This window comes from Gorilla gorilla, chromosome 15, assembly GCF_029281585.2.
Source record: "Gorilla gorilla gorilla isolate KB3781 chromosome 15, NHGRI_mGorGor1-v2.1_pri, whole genome shotgun sequence".
In the NCBI taxonomy this organism is placed as follows: domain Eukaryota; kingdom Metazoa; phylum Chordata; class Mammalia; order Primates; family Hominidae; genus Gorilla; species Gorilla gorilla.
Window position 1 is genome coordinate 90700196 of NC_073239.2, and position 18412 is coordinate 90718607.

The 18412-nt window shown below is 42.8% G+C and overlaps 1 protein-coding gene across 33 annotated transcripts in view; it reads left to right on the forward strand.

The window, feature by feature from the left end:
• The first annotated feature begins 7505 nt into the window (after positions 1–7505).
• Positions 7506–18412, forward strand: part of PTGR2 (prostaglandin reductase 2) — a 40288-nt gene continuing 29381 nt past the window's right edge. For 3 of the 33 annotated variants that reach the window (XM_063697991.1, XM_055360893.2, XM_055360906.2), the window contains exons 1-4: positions 7541–7820; positions 9562–9662; positions 14544–14627; positions 16266–16384. In XM_063697991.1, the coding sequence (XP_063554061.1) occupies positions 14591–14627; positions 16266–16384 (156 nt within the window). In that variant the 5' untranslated portion in view covers positions 7541–7820; positions 9562–9662; positions 14544–14590. Of the gene's footprint in view, positions 7821–9561; positions 9784–12655; positions 12866–14543; positions 14628–16265; positions 16385–18412 lie in introns of those variants that run through there. The other 30 variants (XM_055360887.2, XM_063697996.1, XM_055360908.2 and 27 more) reach the window with 20 other exon arrangements.

Genomic DNA, 18412 nt, shown 5'->3' on the forward strand with positions numbered 1-18412 from the left:
CCCTCTGTTGCCCAGGCTGGAGTGCAGTGGTACAATTATAGCTCACTCACTGCAGTCTCCACCTCCTGGACTCAAGTGATCTTCCTGTCTCCGCCTCCCCAGTAGCTGGGACTACAATCACGTGCCACCACATCTGGCTAATTTTTAACATTTTTTGTAGAGAGAGGAATCTTATGTTGCCCAGGCTGGTCTTGAACTCCTCACCTCAAGTGATCCTCCCACCTTGACCTCCCAAAGTGCTAGGATTATAGGCGTGAGACACCGCACTGGACTGGGACCATTAAAAAAAAATTTTTTTTTTGAGATGGAGTCTTACTCTGTCACCCAGGCTGGAGTGGCAGTGGCCTGATCTTGGGTCACTGCAACCTCTGCCTCCTGGGCTCAAGTGATTCTCCTAGCTCAGCCTCCCCAGTAGCTATGACTGCAGGTGTGCACCACCACGCCCAGCTAATTTTCATATTTTTCTGTAGTAGAGAGGGGGTTTTACCATGTTGGCCAGGCTGGTCTGGAACTCCTTACCTCAAGTGATCCACCTGCCTCAGCCTCCCAAAGTGCTGGGATTACAGGTGTGAGCCACCGCACCCAGCCCCTGGGACCATTTTTTTTTTTTTTGAGATGGAATCTTGCTCTGTCGCCAAGGCTGGAGTGCAGTGGCACGATCTCGGCTCACTGCAAGCTCTGCCTCTCCTGGGACCATTTTTTAATCCGGTTGATTGTCTTCATATATCCTTGTTTTTTTGTTTTCTTATTCAGACATTCAGCAGCCATATCTCATAATTATCTTCATACTATTGAGTTATGAGTTCTTTATGTGTTTTCAATATAAGCCTTTTATCAGATGTATGATTTGCAAATATTTTCTTCCAGTCTGTGGCTTATCTTTTCATTTTCATTTTTTTTTTTTTGTTTTGAGAGAGAGTCACAGTCTGTTGCCCGGGCTGGAGGGTAGTGGTATGATCAAGGCTCACTGCAGCCTCAACCTCCCAGGCTCAAGTGATCCTTCCACCATAGCCTGCTGAGTAAGTTGGGACTACAGGCCTGTACCACCACACCCAGCTATTAATAATTATTTCTTGAATTTCAGTAGAGACAAGGTCTCCCTATGTTGCCCAGGCTGGTACAGAAATCCTAAACTCAAGCAATCTGCCCGCCTTGACCTCCCAGAGTTGGGATTACAGGTGTGAGCCACCACCCATGGCCCTTTCATTTTCTTAAGGTACCTTATATTTTAAATTTTGATAAATTCTAATTTATCACATTTTCTTCTATGGTTTCTGCTTTTGGTGTCTTTTTTTGAGTTTTATATTTTTACCTCTTAGGTTTTGGTTTATAATCCATTTTGAATTAATTTTTGTATTTGGTGTGAGCAAATATTCAAGTTTCTTTTTGTTGTTTTTGTTTTCCAGGGTTTTGCTTTTGTTTTTTGGCGTACGGATATCCAATTGCGCCGGCATCATTTATTGAGATTATCATTTTGCTACTGAGTTGTCTTGACCCCTTTGTAAAAAATCAATTAACTATAATGTAGGAAGGGTTTATTTCAAGACTCTTCTCTTCCATTGATCTATTTATCCTTGCATCAACACCACAATGCCTTGATTACTACAGTTTTTTAAATACAATATTTATACAATTTAAGAATACATCCTATGCCAGGCGTGGTGGCTCATGCATAATCCCAGCACTTTGGGAGGCCAAGGTGGGCAGGTAACTTGAGACCAGGAGTTTGAGACCAGCCTGGCCAACATGGTGAAACCCTGTCTCCACTAAAAATAAGAAAATTAGCCAGGCATGGTAGCATGCGCCTGTAATTCCAGCTACGTGGGAGGCCGAGGCATGAGAATCACCTGAGTGAGCTGAGACTGTGCCACTGCACTCCAGCCAGGGCAACAGAACAAGACTGTCTCAAAAAAAAAAAAAAAAAAAGAAAGAAAGAAAGAAAAGAAAGCAAGCTTGGAAGTGGATTCTTCCCCAGCTGAGTCTTCTTATGATACCACAGCCCAGCCCAGACTGGCAGCTTGATTACAGAGACCTTGAGCCAGAATTACCCAGCTAAACTGTGCATGGCTTCCTGATCCTTCAAAACTCTAGGATAATATAATAAAAGTTCATAGTTTTTGTTTGTTTGTTTGTTTGTTTTTCAAGATGGAGTCTAGCTCTGTCACCCAGGCTGGAGTGCAGTGGCTCAATCTTGGCTCACTGCAACCTCTGACTCCTGGGTTCAAGTGATTCTCCTTCCTCAGCCTCCTGAGTAGCTGGGATTACAGGTGCCCGCCACCACACCCAGCTAATTTTTGTATTTTTAGTAGAGACGGGGTTTCACTGTGTTGGCCAGGCTGGTCTCGAACTCCTGACCTCGTGATCCGCCCACTTTGGCCCCCAGAAAGTGCTGGGATTACAAGTGTGAGCCACGGAAAAGTTCATTGTTTTAAACCACTAAGTTTTGGGGGTAATTTGTTTGCAGCAATAGATAACGATACAACAGCCAATCTTCAAAAGTTTTTCTTTCAAGGTTATTTTCACTTGGCATGCAAGAATTTCTAAACCTCTAAGAGTTTTCAAGCTCTCTTTTCTGAAATTGTACTTCAAAGGACAGATACATTAATGGGGAACAAAAACATGTTGATCACATTTATAAATATCCATACAACTTGGTAATCATATAAATGTTCTTAATTTAACACCTTATACGGTTAGAGTCTTTGAAATGATTTTATGATACAGAAATGTTGCTCTTCATCAGTAACTGCAGGGGAGAGAAGAAATTCATCTCTTTCTGGGACTCTTTTTGTTAATTTTGAAGACTTAGCATTTTTAAGGTCAGGCTCTGGATTTCATTAGTCAGCATTATATGTAAAATGTAGGCTAGTTGAGCTAAATTTTACTGACAGAAGTGGAGGAAGAAATATAGCCGGGTGCAGTGGCTCATGCCTGTAATCCAAACACTTTAGGAGGCCAAGGCAGGTGGATCACTTGAGGTCAGGAGTTCAAGACCAGCCTGGCCAACATGGTAAAACCCTGTATCTACTAAAAATACAAAAATACAGGCATGGTGGTGGGTGCCTGTAGTCCCAGCTACTTGGGAGGCTGAGGCAGGAGAATCACTTGAACCTGGGAAGCAGAGGTTGCAGTGAGCCAAGATCCTGCCACTGCACTCCAGCCTGGGTGATAAAGCAAGACTCCATCTCAAAAAAAATTAAAGTAAATAAATAAATAAGCTTTTATTTAATAGCAGTGAAATAGCTTATAGCATTCAAGCCCCTGAAGAGATCAGTCATACCAATAGGAGGTACAGGGGAGAAAATTATGCTTTGCAATTTTGAGATACATTACCCACAGTGACTTTAACGAAAAGCAGTGGGAGAAAATTCAGGTCCAACAGAGGACAACTCTGACTGGCCATGTTAGTTCCAAGCTCCCCGGGGAGTTCAGCTTCTCCTGTTGCCCAGTCCTGCTTTCTTCCTCTTCCTCCGATAGGTATTGATTCAAAAGGTATTCCCTAATAGACATCCTGCATACCAAACTCCCCATCAGGGTTTGCTTTCCAGAGAACCCACCTTGTAATAGGCAGAAATATGACCTTTTTCTAAATGCTCAATTTTTCTGAAAAAGCATTTATTTAAGCTTGAGTTTCACAGGATTCAGTTACAGCATTTTTTTTTTTTTTTTTTTTTTTTTTTTTTTTTTGAGACAGAGTCTTGCTCTGTCGCCCAGGCTGGAGTGTAGTGACGTGATCTGGGCTCACTGCAACCTCTGCCTCCCAGGTTCAAGCCATTCTTTTGCCTCAGCCTCCTGAGTAGCTGGGTTTACAGGCGCTCACTACCATGCCCGGCTAATTTTTTGTATTTGTATTTGTATTTTTGTATTTTGTATTTTTAGTGGAGACAGGGTTTCACCATGTTGGCCAGGCTGGTCTCGAACTCCTGACCTCATGTGATCCGCCTGCCTCAGCCTCCCAAAGTGCTGGGATTACAGGCATGAGCCACCGAGCCCAGCCAGGTGTGGTTTTTGTCTCCTACTTTGTTCTGTTATTTCTTTAGGATGTATGTTTGGGTTTGAATTTGTGTCATTATGAACAATTATCACCTCCATGGAAAAATGTTTTATTTAGCATCAAATAATCTTTGATGTTGCACTAAGTGTCACATACCATGCAGGTTGGTCAAACTTGAATGATTTCTCCTGAGTAATTTGCTATCATATGAGGTTATTTTCATTTAAAAATAATTTAATGAATGAAAAAACTAAAAAATAATTTAATGAATGAGTATACAAACATATTAGATTAAGTATTTATATTTTATTTATTTATTTATTTATTTATTTATTTATTTATTTATTTATTTCTGAGATGGAGTCTTGCTCTGTCGCCCAGGCTGGAGTGCAGTGGTGCAATCTCTGCTCACTGCAAGCTCTGCCTCCCGGGTTCATGCCATTCTCCTGCCTCAGCCTCCTGAGTAGCTGGGACTATAGGCGCCTGCCACCACGCTCAGCTAATTTTTTTGTATTTTTAGTAGAGACGGGGTTTCACCGTGTTACCCAGGATGGTCTTGATCTCCTGACCTCGTGATCCGCCCACGTCAGCCTCCCAAAGTGCTGGGATTACAGGCGTGAGCCACTGCGCCCGGCCAAGTATTTATATTTATTATGCATTTTTTTTTTTAAGAGACAGAATCTCATTCTGTTGCCCAGGCTGGAGTGCAGTGGTGCAAACACAGCTCACTGCAGCCTCGCCCTCCTGGGCTCAAGTGATCCTCACACCTCGGTCTCTCAAGCAGCTGAGACAACAGGCACGCACATCACACCAGGCTAATTTTTAAAATTTTTTGTAGAGGTGGGTTTTGCCATGTTGCCTAGGTTGCTGTTGAACTCCTGGGTTCAATCGATCTTCCTACCTCTTGGCCTACCAAAGTTCTGGGATTACAGGTTTGAGCCACAGTGCCTGGCCTTTTTTTTTTTTTTTTTTTTTTGAGACAAAGTCTTACTCTGGCACCTAGGATGGAATGTAGTGATGAGATCATAGCTAGCTGCAACTTGGAATTCCTGGGTTTAAGCGATCCTCCTGCCTCAGCCTCCTGAGTAGCTGCTGGGACTGCAGGTGTGTGCCACCACACCTGGCTATTTTTTTTCTTTTTGTTTTTTGTTTTTTGGTTGTTGTTTGTTTTTTGTAGAGTTAGGGGTCTCCTATGTTGCCCAGGCTGGTCTGAAACTTCTGGCCTCAAGTGATCCTCCTGTCTCGCCTCCCTAAGTGCTGGAATTATGAGTGTGAGCCACTGCACCTGGCCTATATTTATCATGCTTGAATGAAACAATATATACTATGTATTTTTTTTGATAAGATGGAGATGAGAAAAATTGACACTTCCTTCTAGTGAAGTCTAGAAAATGATTCTCAGGGCTGGGCGTGGTGGCTCATGCCTTTAATCCCAGCACTTTGGGAGGCCAAGGCAGGTGGATCACCTGAGGTCAGGAGTTTGAGACCAGCCTGGCCGACATGATGAAACCCCATTTCTACTAAAAATACAAAAATTAGCTGGGTGTGGTGGCATGCACCTGTAGTTCCAGCTACTCAGTAGGCTCAATTGCTTGAACCCGGGAGGCAGAGGTTGCAGTAGGCCGAGATTGTGCCACTGCACTCCAGCCTGGGCGACAGAGAGAGACTCCGTCTCAAAAAAAAAAAAAGAAAAGAAAAAAGAAAAAAAAGAAAATGATTCTCAGGAATTGCTTGAACGATGAGAAGGAGGCAGTATAAAGTTCTGCAAAGAGGGAGGAGTAGGGAATTCCAGATTTATGGCAAATATAACAAAGGGTCAGGTGCTTGGACTCAGGCAGGATAACTTGCTCCTTTACTTATTAGTTACTTAACCTGACTTAGTACTTAACTAGCTTAACTTCGGTTTCCTCATTTGTAAAATGGTAATAATAATAATAGGGCTGTTTTGAAAATTAAATCATGTAGGCAAAAAAATCATATAAGGCATTATCCAACTCAAACTACGCATTATGTAAATGATAGTAATCCTTGGTGTTAGAGAAAATTTAGAAGAAGAGGATAAACTGGATAGAAATGTACCTATAAATCCTCTACTCATCTCTTGAATTTTTGGGAACTCATTTTGGCGAGAAAAATCACACTTGTTACAAGGAGTTCACAGACCCTAGAATCAAGAGAGCTAAAAGTAATTAATACACATATATTTAAAATTTTTGAGACAAGGTATCAGTCTGTCACCCAGGCTGGAGTGCAGTGGTGTGATCAAGGCTCGCTGCAGCCTACTGAGCAGCTGAGAGACTACCAGCAAGCACCACCACACCTGGCTAATTTCATTTTATTTTTTATTTTTTGAAGAAATGCGGTTTCACCACGTTGCCCAGGCTGGTCTCGAACTCCTGACTCAAGCAATCCACTTGCCTCTGCCTCCCAAATGTCTGAGATTACAGGCGTGAGCCACTGCGTCCAGCCCCAAAACTAATTTAATATTGCAGGGCTTCTTTTCTATTTTGAAAGAGTGTTTCTTTTAAATCAAGTTCTAGATTACCTTTATTTTATACTACTACTTTTTGTCTATTTGAGCATTTTATTTTTCATCATTTGGTTTAAGTCATTACAAAAGGCATTGAAGGTCTGTCTACCTGTCCATGACAGATAAAAGAGATTAGCTCCTGTCTGAAAATGTTTGCAAAGTAGTGTAATTCTCCTAGTCCGTCCTGAAGCTTTCCCAAAGAAGCAAAAATATTCAGACATAAAGCTACCAGGAACTCCAACCTGTTTGATCACTATTCCCTTGCTCACCAACCTAGTCATCTTTCAGCTACTCCATGCATGACTTGTGCTGAGCTATTAGCTCCCACATGAATACAAGCAATTCTTATACCTGCCTAATTCAGATGATCTTTCTTAGGGTTTGAAGTCCCTGGGGATCCGAAGCTGTCCTAGGTATACACTTCTCTCAACCCAGTCCAGCACAAAAGGAGACGACTAACGATGAATGAAATTGAGAAATCAGCCCACACTGGTAATCTTGGAGGAATTTGGTATTCTTCGTGAAATAAAAGAGGCGCAAAGGGGCCCTGGATTAGGGTCCGGAGAGAGGGGTTTTATCCCAGCACTGCCCCTAACCAGCTGAAAGGTAGGTGGTCCAATCACATCAGCTCTCCGAGACTCAGTTTCCCCATCTATAAAACAAGGAGTAGGCTTGACGGTCCCTGTCTCACTATAATTTCCCAATCGAGGTTCAGGGAGAAATCCACAAAACTAATAAAACTTCTTCACGGACTGCTAAATGTGAACTCACTGGTCAAGGTTGCAAGATTTGCTCTTTGGGTCAAGGCAGTAGGGGCGGCCACAAGGAACCAATCTCAGTTAAGTTATTAATGCACTTTGCCCAGCCTAGTAACTCTCCCCTGACGTTCCGCATTTCTCTTGCTTCTCCCGGAAACGTGGAGCGCCCAGGAATCCTAAACTTCCAATCCCTAAGCTTCCAAACCCCGCCCCTGGGAGGGGAGGGGGCGCGGAGCCGGGCCTAGTCGCGCGCCTGCGTACTGCGGTCAGAGGGCCGAGGCTTGAGGGCGAGCTGGGGTCGTGCAGTACAGCCTCTTTCCGACAAATCACGCGATATTTCGTTCACCCGGGCTCCACGACGGTCAGTGACGCGCGAGCAGCTGCCGCGACTGTGGCTCCCGAAGCTGCTTCGGGCCCCAGCGGTGAGGGAGAAGACTCTCAACCAGGGTGACTTCTAGGCGTCCTTCCGGAGCTACCGGGGACACTGGCGTTATTGCCCGGAACACTGAGATAGGGAATGCTCGAGAAGCAGAAGCAGGTTTTGGGTTTTTTTTTTTGAATTATTGGGGGAAAGCAACCTGAGGTTTTCACGTAATTGTGTTTGAGGTGCCTCTGAAACTTTCATTTAACACAGATTTGTTGAGCACCTACCATGTGCCGGGCATAGGGGATTGGACTCACATTTTTTTGTGTGTGTGACGGAGTCTCGCTCTGTCTGTCGCCCAGGTTGGAGTGCAGTGGCGCGATCTCGGCTCACTGCAGCCTCCATCTCTCGGGTTCAAGCTATTCTCCTGCCTCAGCTTCCCGAGTAGCTGGGATTACTACTACGCCCGGATAATTTTTTGTATTTTTGGTAGAGACGCGATTTCACCGTGTTAGCCAGGATGGTCTTGATCTCCTGACCTCGTGATCTGCCTGCCTCGACCTCTCAGAGTGCTGGGATTACAGGCGTGAGCCACCGAGCCCGGCCTGGATTCACATCATTGAACAAAGCAGACGAGTTCTTATCCTCTTAGCGCTGACGAGCTGGGCAGTTAGTTTGAAATTCTGGGCTAGAGACGCAAATTATTATTAATTTCCATATAAAGTGGTTGGTAGGAGGAGCCACAGGGCTCAGGGAGGTCACTGAGAAAGGGAAGAGCAAGATAGGAATCTCCACATGCAAGACTTCGGGAGGGGAAGGGGAAGACCAGAAAACCGGAAGGGGAGGAGAAGACTGGCAGAGAGATCCAGAAAGATACGTGGTTTGTTTGTTTGTTTTTTGAGACAAAGTCTCGCTCTGTTACCCAGGCTGGAGTGTCCTGGCTGGATCTCGGCTCACTGCAGCCTCAACCTCCTGGGCTCAGGCAGTTCTCCAGGCTCAGCCTCCCGTGTAGCTGGGACTATAGGCGCCCACCACCACGCTTAATTTTTGTATTTTTAGTAGAGTGGGGTTTTGCCATGTTGGCCAGACTGGTCTCGAATTCCTGGCCTCAAGTGAGCCTCCCACCTCAGCCTCCCAAAGTGCTGGAATTACAGGTGTGAGCCACGGCTCTGGGCCCAGAAAGATACGTTTTATAACACGGCGTGGTCAACAGGGTTGCTAGTGGCAGAATAAAAGCACGAAATAAGGGTATTAAAAGGTATTAGGAAGCTCATGTGATGGAAATAGCAGGTGCCGCGTTGGAGTATGGGTTCTAGCGTTATTACAAGTTGGGCGACCCTGGGCGAATTATTCTATCTTTCTGTACCTCTTTTTTCTTCTCTTTTTTCTTTTTTTTTGAGATGGAGTTTCGCTCTTGTCGCCCATGCTGGAGTGCAATGGTGTGATCTCGGCTCACTGCAACCTCCACCTCCCGGTTTAAAGCGATTCCCCAGCCTCAGCCTCCAGAGTAGCTGGGATTACAGGCGCCCGCCACCACGCCGGGCTGATTTTTGTATTTTTAGTAGAGATGGGGTTTCGCCATTTTGTCGGAGCTGGTCTCAAACTCCTGACGTCAGGTGATCTGCCCACCTCAGCTTCCCAAAGTGCTGGGATTACAGGCCTGAGCCACCATACCCGGCCCCTTTTCTCATCTATAAAATTGAGAGGATGATATTACCAACCTCACAGTTTTTTTGGGGTGAGGGTGGGGGAGGTGGTTTAAACAGGCTAATGAATGAGTCTGTGCTCAGTTCCTGGCATTTAGGAATATTAAGGAAACAGGTTGAGAGAAGGGACTTTTTCCAAGTTCCCACCTGGTTAGAACTAGGAGAAGTACTCTGTTCTTCCTACTTAAATGACCTTTCCCTTTTACCAGGCTGCAAGGTAAACACTCAACACACTCTTTATCATCACATCGGAGCAAATTCATCTGTTATTATTTTGGAATATTAGCACCAAGTAGGAATAGTATCCCAGGCAAGTAGGATTTGCTGAGTTTTTTTCCCCTACTTGGGATGAATTTAACAATCTACCCTTCTTTCAGATCTTGGAACTTGATGTGTCTTATTTTAGCTGTTAATTTTATGACTAAATCCAGGTATCTATATTTTATTTATTTTTATTATTTATTTATTTTTTTGAGACAAAGTTTCGCTCTTGTCCCCCAGGCTTGAGTGCAATGGATCAGTTTCGGCTCACTGCAACCTCCGCTTCCCAGGTTCAAGTGATTCTCCTGCCTCAGCCTCTGGAGTAGCTGGGATTACAGGCATCCGCCACCACGCCCGGTTAATTTTTGTATTTTTAGTAGGGCAGAGTTTCACCATGTTGGCCAGGCTGGTCTCAAACTCCTGACCTCAAGTGATCCACCTGCCTCAGCCTCCCAGGTGTGAGCCACCGTGCCCAGCCAAGTTATCTATATTTGAAATGTGTGTTTTTTTGGTACTATTGAGGGATATCACACAATTATCCTATATTAATTGTAGTATTTGACACTTGAAAAGTTTCTAATTTAATACAGAGTGAGAGAACTTTAATAGTATATTTTTCATGCTGATAAGCAGTGTTTGGACAAATCTAATATATATATTAATATGTTAAACAAAGCATACCATTGACAGTAATTAGAGGGCAAATATGATATTTCATTTGGAAAGACTGCTTTGAAAATTTAGCCATTATGGTTCTATTACTGCTTAAGGACTCTTAGACCCACTTAATTTGGAAAACTTTGGCTTTTTAATCCTTATATAATTGATACATATGGTGATTCTGTAGAAAGTTTCCTTTTTAAAACATATGTAGCCCTACATGACATTATGGACCTCTTGGTGTGATGAATGGATGTGGCACCACCCTTAAAGATTCTTGCCTGAAAAATTGAACCTGAAGTAGTCAAGCCTCTAGATGTAACTAGCAGTCATGGATAAGGGGAGGAGATAGAAGAAACATTTCCTTCTTTCTTTAAACTAGTCATTTACCTTGTGATGGTAAATGACACCATGAGGAAGCAATCAAAGAACATTCTACAGGCAAAGTAATGAAGAAACAAATCAAGGGCATGAAATAAATGGAAGGGAGACTCAAACTGTAGTATGTGGACCTTGAATCCTGATTTTAATGAACCAACTGTAAAAAGACATCTTTGAAACATTTTTGAAACCAACTGTAAAAGGACATCTTTGAACATCTTGAAACATCAGGAAATTTGAATATGCACTAGGTATTAGATGATGATAAGGAATTGCCAGTACTACTATTAGGTGTAATAATGGCATAGTGTTTATGTTTAAATCTGTCATGGCTGGGTTATAGTCATTTGCCATATAATGACGGTTCAGACAATGACAGACGATGAGCCTCCCATAACATTATAATGGAATTGAAAAATTCCTCTTGCCTGGTGATGTCATAGTCATCAGAACGTTATAGTGCAATTACTTTATTTTTATTATTTATTTATTTATTTATTGAGACAGGGTCTCACTGTGTCACCCAGACTGGAGTACAGTGGCGTGATCTCGGCTCACCGCAACCTCCGCCTCTTGAGTTCAAGCAATTCTCCTGCCTCAGTCTCTGAGTAGCTGGGATTACAGGCGTGCACCACCATGCCTGGCTGATTTTTGTATGTTTAGTAAAGACAGGGTTTCACCATGTTGGTCAGGCTGGTTGTGAACTCCTGACCTTAAATGATCCACCTGCCTCAGCCTCCCAAAGTGCTGGGATTACAGGCATGAGCCACCACGCCCAGAGTATTACTTTATTTTTTAAGAAATTTAGTGGGGCCGGGCGCGGTGGCTCATGCCTGTAATCCCAGCACTTTGGGAGGCCGAGGCGGGTGGATCATGAGGTCAGGAGTTCGAGACCAGCCTGACCAACATGGTGAAACCCCGTCTCTACTAAAAATACAAAAATTAGCCGGGCATGGTGGCACGCACCTGTAATCCCAGCTACTTGGGAGGCTGAGGCAGGAGAATCGCTTGAATCTGAAGGCAGAGGTTGCAGTGAGCTGAGATTGTGCCATTGCACTCCAGCCTGGGCAACAGAGCAAGACTCTGTTTAAAAAAAAAAAAAAAAAAGAAATTTAGTGTAGTCTAAGTGCATAGTGTTAATAAAGTCTAAGTAGCCTACAGTAATGTCCTAGGCTTTCACATTCCCTCACCACTCACTCCCTGACTCACCCAGAGCAACTTCTAATCTGGTAGGCTCCATTCGTGGTAAGGTACTCTATATAGGTATACCATTTTAAAATCTTTTTTGTTGTTGTTGTTTTTGAGGCGGAGTTTCACTCTGTCACCCAGACTGGAGTGCAGTGGCGCAATCTTGGCTCACTGCAATCTCCACCTCCAGGGTTCAAACGATTCTCCTGCCTCAGCCTCCCAAGTAGCTGGGACTACAGGCATGCGCCACCTGCCCACCGGCTAATTTTTTTTGTATTTTTAGTAGAGACAGGATTTCATCATGTTAGCCAGGCTGGTCTCGAACTCCTGACCTCAGGTAATCTGCCCGCCTTGGCCTCCCAAAGTGCTGGGATTACAAGGGTGAGCCACCGCTCCCAGCCCATTTTTAAATCTTTACCCCATATTTTTACTGTACTTTTTCTATGTTTAGATACACAAATACTTACCATTGTGTTCCAGTTGTCTGCAGCATTCAGTACAGCAACATGCCATATAGGTTTGTACCCTGGAAGTTATAAGCTAAACCATATCACCTAGGTGTCTAGTAATCTGTACCATGTAGATTTGTGTAAGTATACTCTGATGTTCACACAATGATGAAATCACCTAATGTCACATTTCTCAGCATGTATCCCAGTAGTCAAGCTGTACAAAGCACTCACAAGAGTGCTTGGCACATAGTAACACTAAGGGCTTGATTTTCTAATTTTCACTGGTGGATAAAGTAAGCAAAGTGATTTTCAACAAGTCAGATAGTGCTAGTACTGGAACTTCTTTTGCTTTGTTCATTAGCTCAAATTCTAAATCCAGAATAAACTGGCCAGATGTAGTGGCTCACGCCTGTAATCCCAGCACTTTGGGAGGTCGAGATGGGAGGATCACTTGAGCCCAGGAATTCGAGACCAGCCTGAGCAACATAGCGAGACCTCATCTCAAAAAACAAAACAGAATAAACTGATCCTTTACTTATTGGCCATATTGTGATATGGAATTTCCTATAAGGTAAGGATTTTAAAATTCCTTGATATATTACTTTTATTGCCAGCTAGACTATAAAGGAATTTCCGTTTTTGTTTTTTTTTAATTCACCACTGATAAGAAGGCAAAGGAATTTCCATTTTGATGAACGAATAGAAGAGCCTTTGAAAATTTGGTTACGTGGCTGGGTTTGGTGGCTCATGCCTGTAATCCCAGCACTTTGTGAGGCCGAGGTGGGCAGATCACTTGAGGTCAGGAGTTCAAGACCAGCCCGGCCAACATGGTGAAACCCCGTCTCTACTAAAAATACAAAAAAAAATTAGCAGGGCACCGTGGTGCATGCCTGTAATCCCAGCTACTTGGGAAGCTGAGGCAAGAGAATTGCTTGAACCCAGGAAGCAGAGGTTGCGGTGAGCTGAGATCGCGCCACTGCACTCCAGCTTGGGTGACAGAGTAAGATTCTGTCCCCCACTCCAAAAAAAATTTTTTTTGATTACATGTCAATTAAGCAGTTAGTGTTTTTTTGTTTGTTTGTTTTTTTGTTGTTGTTGTTTTGAGACAGAATCTCGCTCTGTTGCCCAGGCTGGAGTGCAGTGGCGCGATCTCGGCTCACTGCAAGCTCCGCCTCCCGGGTCCACGCCATTCTCCTGCCTCAGCCTCCGGAGTAGCTGGGACTACAGGCGCCCGCTACCACGCCTGACTTATTTTTTTGTATTTTTAGTAGAGACGGGGTTTCACCATGTTAGGCAGGATGGTCTTGAACTCTTGACCTTGTGATCCACCCGCCTCGGCCTCCCAAAGTGTTGGGATTACAGGCGTGAGCCACCGCGCCCAGCCGCAGTTAGTGTTTTTATTTTGCCACTAGATTAACTGCTAGCTCTGGAGGAATATATCATGTTGTTTGTTTTATGTTTTTTTCTTGTCTTTATCTAAAAACAAATGCAGTATTGAGAAGGGAAAAGAGTAGAACAAGGGGTTTGGCCTGTAACAGACTGTGAACAATCAGTTGAGATAACTCACTACCTTTGGACCAGCCTTGTGTTGTTTTCTTTTAATCGAGCCATAGGAGGCTTAATCATGATGGTGTGCTTGAAGATGAATGAGCTTGAATTATCTGAGACCAAAAACATTTTGCCCCACTTGGGCCGGGTGCGGTGGCTCATGCCTGTAATCCCAACACTGGGAAGCTGAGACGGGCAGATCACGAGGTCAGGAGATTGAGACCATCCTGGCTAACACGGTGAAACCCCGTCTCTACTAAAAATACAAAAAAATTAGCTGGGCGTGGTGGCAGGTGCCTATAGTCCCATCTACTCGGGAGGCTGAGGCAGGAGAATGGCGTGAACCCAGGAGGCAGAGCTTGCAGTCAGCAGAGATCACACCACTGCACTCCAGACTGGGCAACAGAGCGAGACTCCGTCTTTAAAATAAATAAATAAATAAATAAATAAATAAACAAACAAACATTTTGCCCCACTTAATCTTCAATGAACTTGTTCCTATTAGTTAAAAATTCTAACTAGATTTAGTCTTTCTTCATATATTTGCTTTAGGAGGCAAACTCTGACAGGCGAGTTTATCTTTTTGGATCCTAAATGTGATTTTTCTCCCTCTTCATTGGGAAACACAAATGGACTTCTTTTTTATTTTTAAATTGTTGAATACTTCAAATCTTGTGATTTAAAAATTTTTCTATTTATAGGAGTATTTTATACAGAAATCTTGTGAAACCACTGCCCAACCAGAGCGATGATTGTTCAAAGAGTGATATTGAATTCTCGACCTGGTATGTATTTGTGATGAATGAACAACTCTGATCTTTGATAAGTATTAATGCAAATGGAGGAATAAAAACTAATGTGATGTTCATGTGGTAAATTAAGGTAGTAAGATATTGACACTAGTAAAGATATTAGAAGAAACTCTTTAAACGATGTAATAATTTTCAAGTGTTAGCTTATCAAGACCATTTTTAAACAGTGTACTAGTTTTTCAAGTGATAACTTATCCAGGCATTTGTTGATGAAATAAGGTATTTTGGAATCATAATGTCTGAAACGTTACATTACAAATATATGTGGCTTTTGTTTCTTTAGAGTATGTTATTATTGGTCCTTAAAATTTGCTTTTCTTTTTTATGTGAGATGTACTAACATATCAGTGCTGACATGTAAACTGCATCATAAAAACAGATATGGAAAGAACCTGAGAGATTTGGGTCACTGCTGCCCACTTGAGGAAGTCACTTAACTTTTCTGAACTCAATTTTAGTAAAATGAGCAGTTAGATTAAGATCTTTATGTACTATTCCCACCTTATAAATTTAACAATTCTATGAAGAGTAAATTTTCATTAAACATATCTGAATATGAGTACCTTCTAGTGGTAACCTTTCCTTCTTACAAATTTTTCTCATACCTCAAATTTTTCTAATTTCCTACTTCCTGTTTTTTCAGACTTTAATATTATTACTTTTATATTCGTTTAAGTTTCTATAATGATGACCTTTCCTTACAAATTTTTCTCATGCCTCAAATTTTTTAATTTTCCAGTTTTTCAGACTTTATTATTATTACTTTTGTATTCATTTAAGTTTCTATTTGCTTCTTAAAATAAGGAAGGAAAGTTTAGCCGTGCTCCATCCTGGGTGACAGAGTAAGACCTTGTCTCTAAAAAAAAAAAGAAATACATACTGAGTCATTTCTATAGTTACAGAAGAATTACAAAACAATATAGATTTACTTGTGCCTGTTTTTTTTTTTTTGACACAGAGTCTCGCTCTGTCATGCAGTGGCACAATCTCGGCTCAGTGCAACTTCCACCTCCCGGGTTCAAGTGATTCTTCTGCCTCAGCCTCCTGAGTAGCTGGGACTACAGGCGTGCGCCACCACGCCTGGCTAATTTTTGTATTTTTGGTAGAATCAAGGTTTCACCATGTTGGCCAGGCTGGTCTGAAACTCCTGACCTCGTCATCCACCTGTTTCAGCCTCCCAAAGTCCTGGGGTTACAGGCATGAGCCACCACGCCTGGCCCCTTGTGCCTGTTTTAAAAGGAACTGTTCTGAATCCTAGAGTGACCCTTTAAAGAATAATAAGTATATCCCACCACTATGGGAGGCCAAGGTGGGCAGATCGTGAGGTCAGGAATTCGAGACCAGCCTGGCCAGCATGGTGAAACCCCATCTCTACTAAAAATATTAAAAAGTAGCCGGGCATGGTGGTGCATGCCTGTAATCCCAGCTACTTGGGAGGCTGAGTCAGGAGAATCACTTGAACCCAGGAGGCAGAGGTTGCAGTAAGCCGAGATCGCGCCACTGCATTCCAGCCTGGGCGATAGAGCAAGACTCTGTCTCAAATAATAATAATAATAATAGTATATAGCAAAGTGGCTTTTTTTAACTTTATATTTTTGCGTAATATTTTAGGAAAAAATGGTAATCCAGTGGCAGAGAATTTCCGAATGGAAGAAGTCTATTTACCAGATAATATTAATGAAGGACAAGTACAAGTTAGAACTCTTTATCTTTCTGTGGATCCTTACATGGTAAGAATCAGGATGTTGTAACTTGGTGAAAAATAACTTTATTTTATTATTTTACATGTTGTGTCTGAATCTTATTGTGCAGTCCCTTATAGATTGGTAAATATTTGAGCAGTTATATATTGATACCTTTTAATTATAGATTGCCTTCGTTTTTATTCACTAGTGTAATTAAGGAATGTTGTAGAGGGAACAGATAATAGTAGTACATGTATGTGATTCAGGTGCTTTCAAATGTTCAGATTACTTCCCAGTAGTAAATAAAGCTTGAAGATAGTAAAACAGTATTGCAAATTCAGTAAATAAAGCTTGAAGATAGTAAAATAAGATTGCAAATTCTTTCAGATCCACTTTATAAGAGAGGCTATGTATGAGATCTTTATTTATTTCTAGTTGACCTCCTTTTCTTTTCTTTTTCTTTTTTTTTAAGCGATGAGGTCTCGCTGTGTTGCCCAGGCTGGTCTCAATTTTGCTGGGCTCAGGCAATCCTCTGACTTTGGCCTCCTTGAAGTGCTGGCATTACAGGCATGAGCCACTGTGCTTAGCCCTGTAGTTGATCTCTTTTTGAAAGGAACAGACTCACTTATGCTACTTCTAGATAAATAAGATTTAGTGAAAACGTATACATTGCTGAAGACTGCAGATAAGAAACCATTAGGCACAGGGACTTTGGCTCTATGAGCTGGCGTCTTGCTTTACTTCTCCCAGAGGTCATACAGTCTTTTCTTTACTTCTAACTTTTTCCTATGGCCATGACAAGCATAACTCTTTATGTCAATTTACCCCCTGCTATTAAGAGTCTCGGCTGGGCATGGTGGCTCTTGCCTGTAATCCTAGCATTTTTGGAGGCCAAGGCAGGATTGCTTGAGCCCGGGAGTTCAAGACCAGCCTGGACAAGAGAGTGAGACCCAGTCTCAACAAAAAATTAAAAATTTAGACAGGTGTGGTGGTGTGTGCCTGTAGTCCTAACTACTTGAGAGGCTGATGTGGGCAGATGGTTTGAGCCTGGGAGGTTGAGGCTGCATTGAGCCATGATTGCGCCACTGCACTTCCGTTCGGGTGATGGAGTGAGACCCTGTTGCAAAAAAAAAGTCTCAGTGCTTGGAATCAGATTGTTGCAGTAGGGAAATTGGCCCCATGTGTCTGTTTTGTTTAACTTTCTCATAGGTTGCTGAATGACTGTATGAGTTTCCTGTTGCTGTTTTGACATAGTACTATAAACTTAGTGGCTTTTTTTTTTTTGGAACGGAGTCTCACTCTGTTGCCTAGGCTGGAGTGCAGTGGCACTATCTTGGCTCACTGCAACCTCTGCCTCCTGGGTTCAAGTGATTCTCCTGGCTCAGCTTCCCGAGTAGCTGGGATTGCAGGCGTACACCACCACACCCAGCTAATTTTTTGTATTTTTAGTAGAGATGGGGTCTCACCAGACTGGCCAGCCTGGTGTCAAACTGTTCTTTTTTTTTTTGTTATGTAGAGGCTGATTATCTTTTTCATTATTGAAGACTTTTTAAAAAATGAGCAACTTTATTATTTTTATTAACTTTTTTTTTGTTGTTTGTTTGTTTGTTTTTGAGACAGAGTCTTGCTCTGTCGCCCAGGGTGGAGTGCAGTGGCGCGATCTCGGCTCACTGCAAGCTCCGCCTCCCGGGTTCATGCCATTCTCCTGCCTCAGCCTCCCGAGCAGCCGGGACTACAGGCAACCGCCACCACGCCCGGCTAATTTTTTGTATTTTTAGTAGAGATGGGGTTTCACTGTGTTAGCCAGGATGGTCTTGATCTCCTGACCTTGTGATCTACCCGCCTCGGCCTCCCAAAGTGCTGGGATTACAGGCGTGAGCCACTGCGCCTGGCCTATTTTTATTAACATTCTAAATAGTTGAAACAGAAGTATATAAAGTAGGAAGTGAAAGAGTGCCTGTACAAAGGATTGCTTATTGATCTGCTGTCTAGGTAACAGCAATGTACCAATGTTAATGTCCTGCTTTTGATATTATACTGCAGCTATTAAAGACGTCACTACTGCGGCAAGCT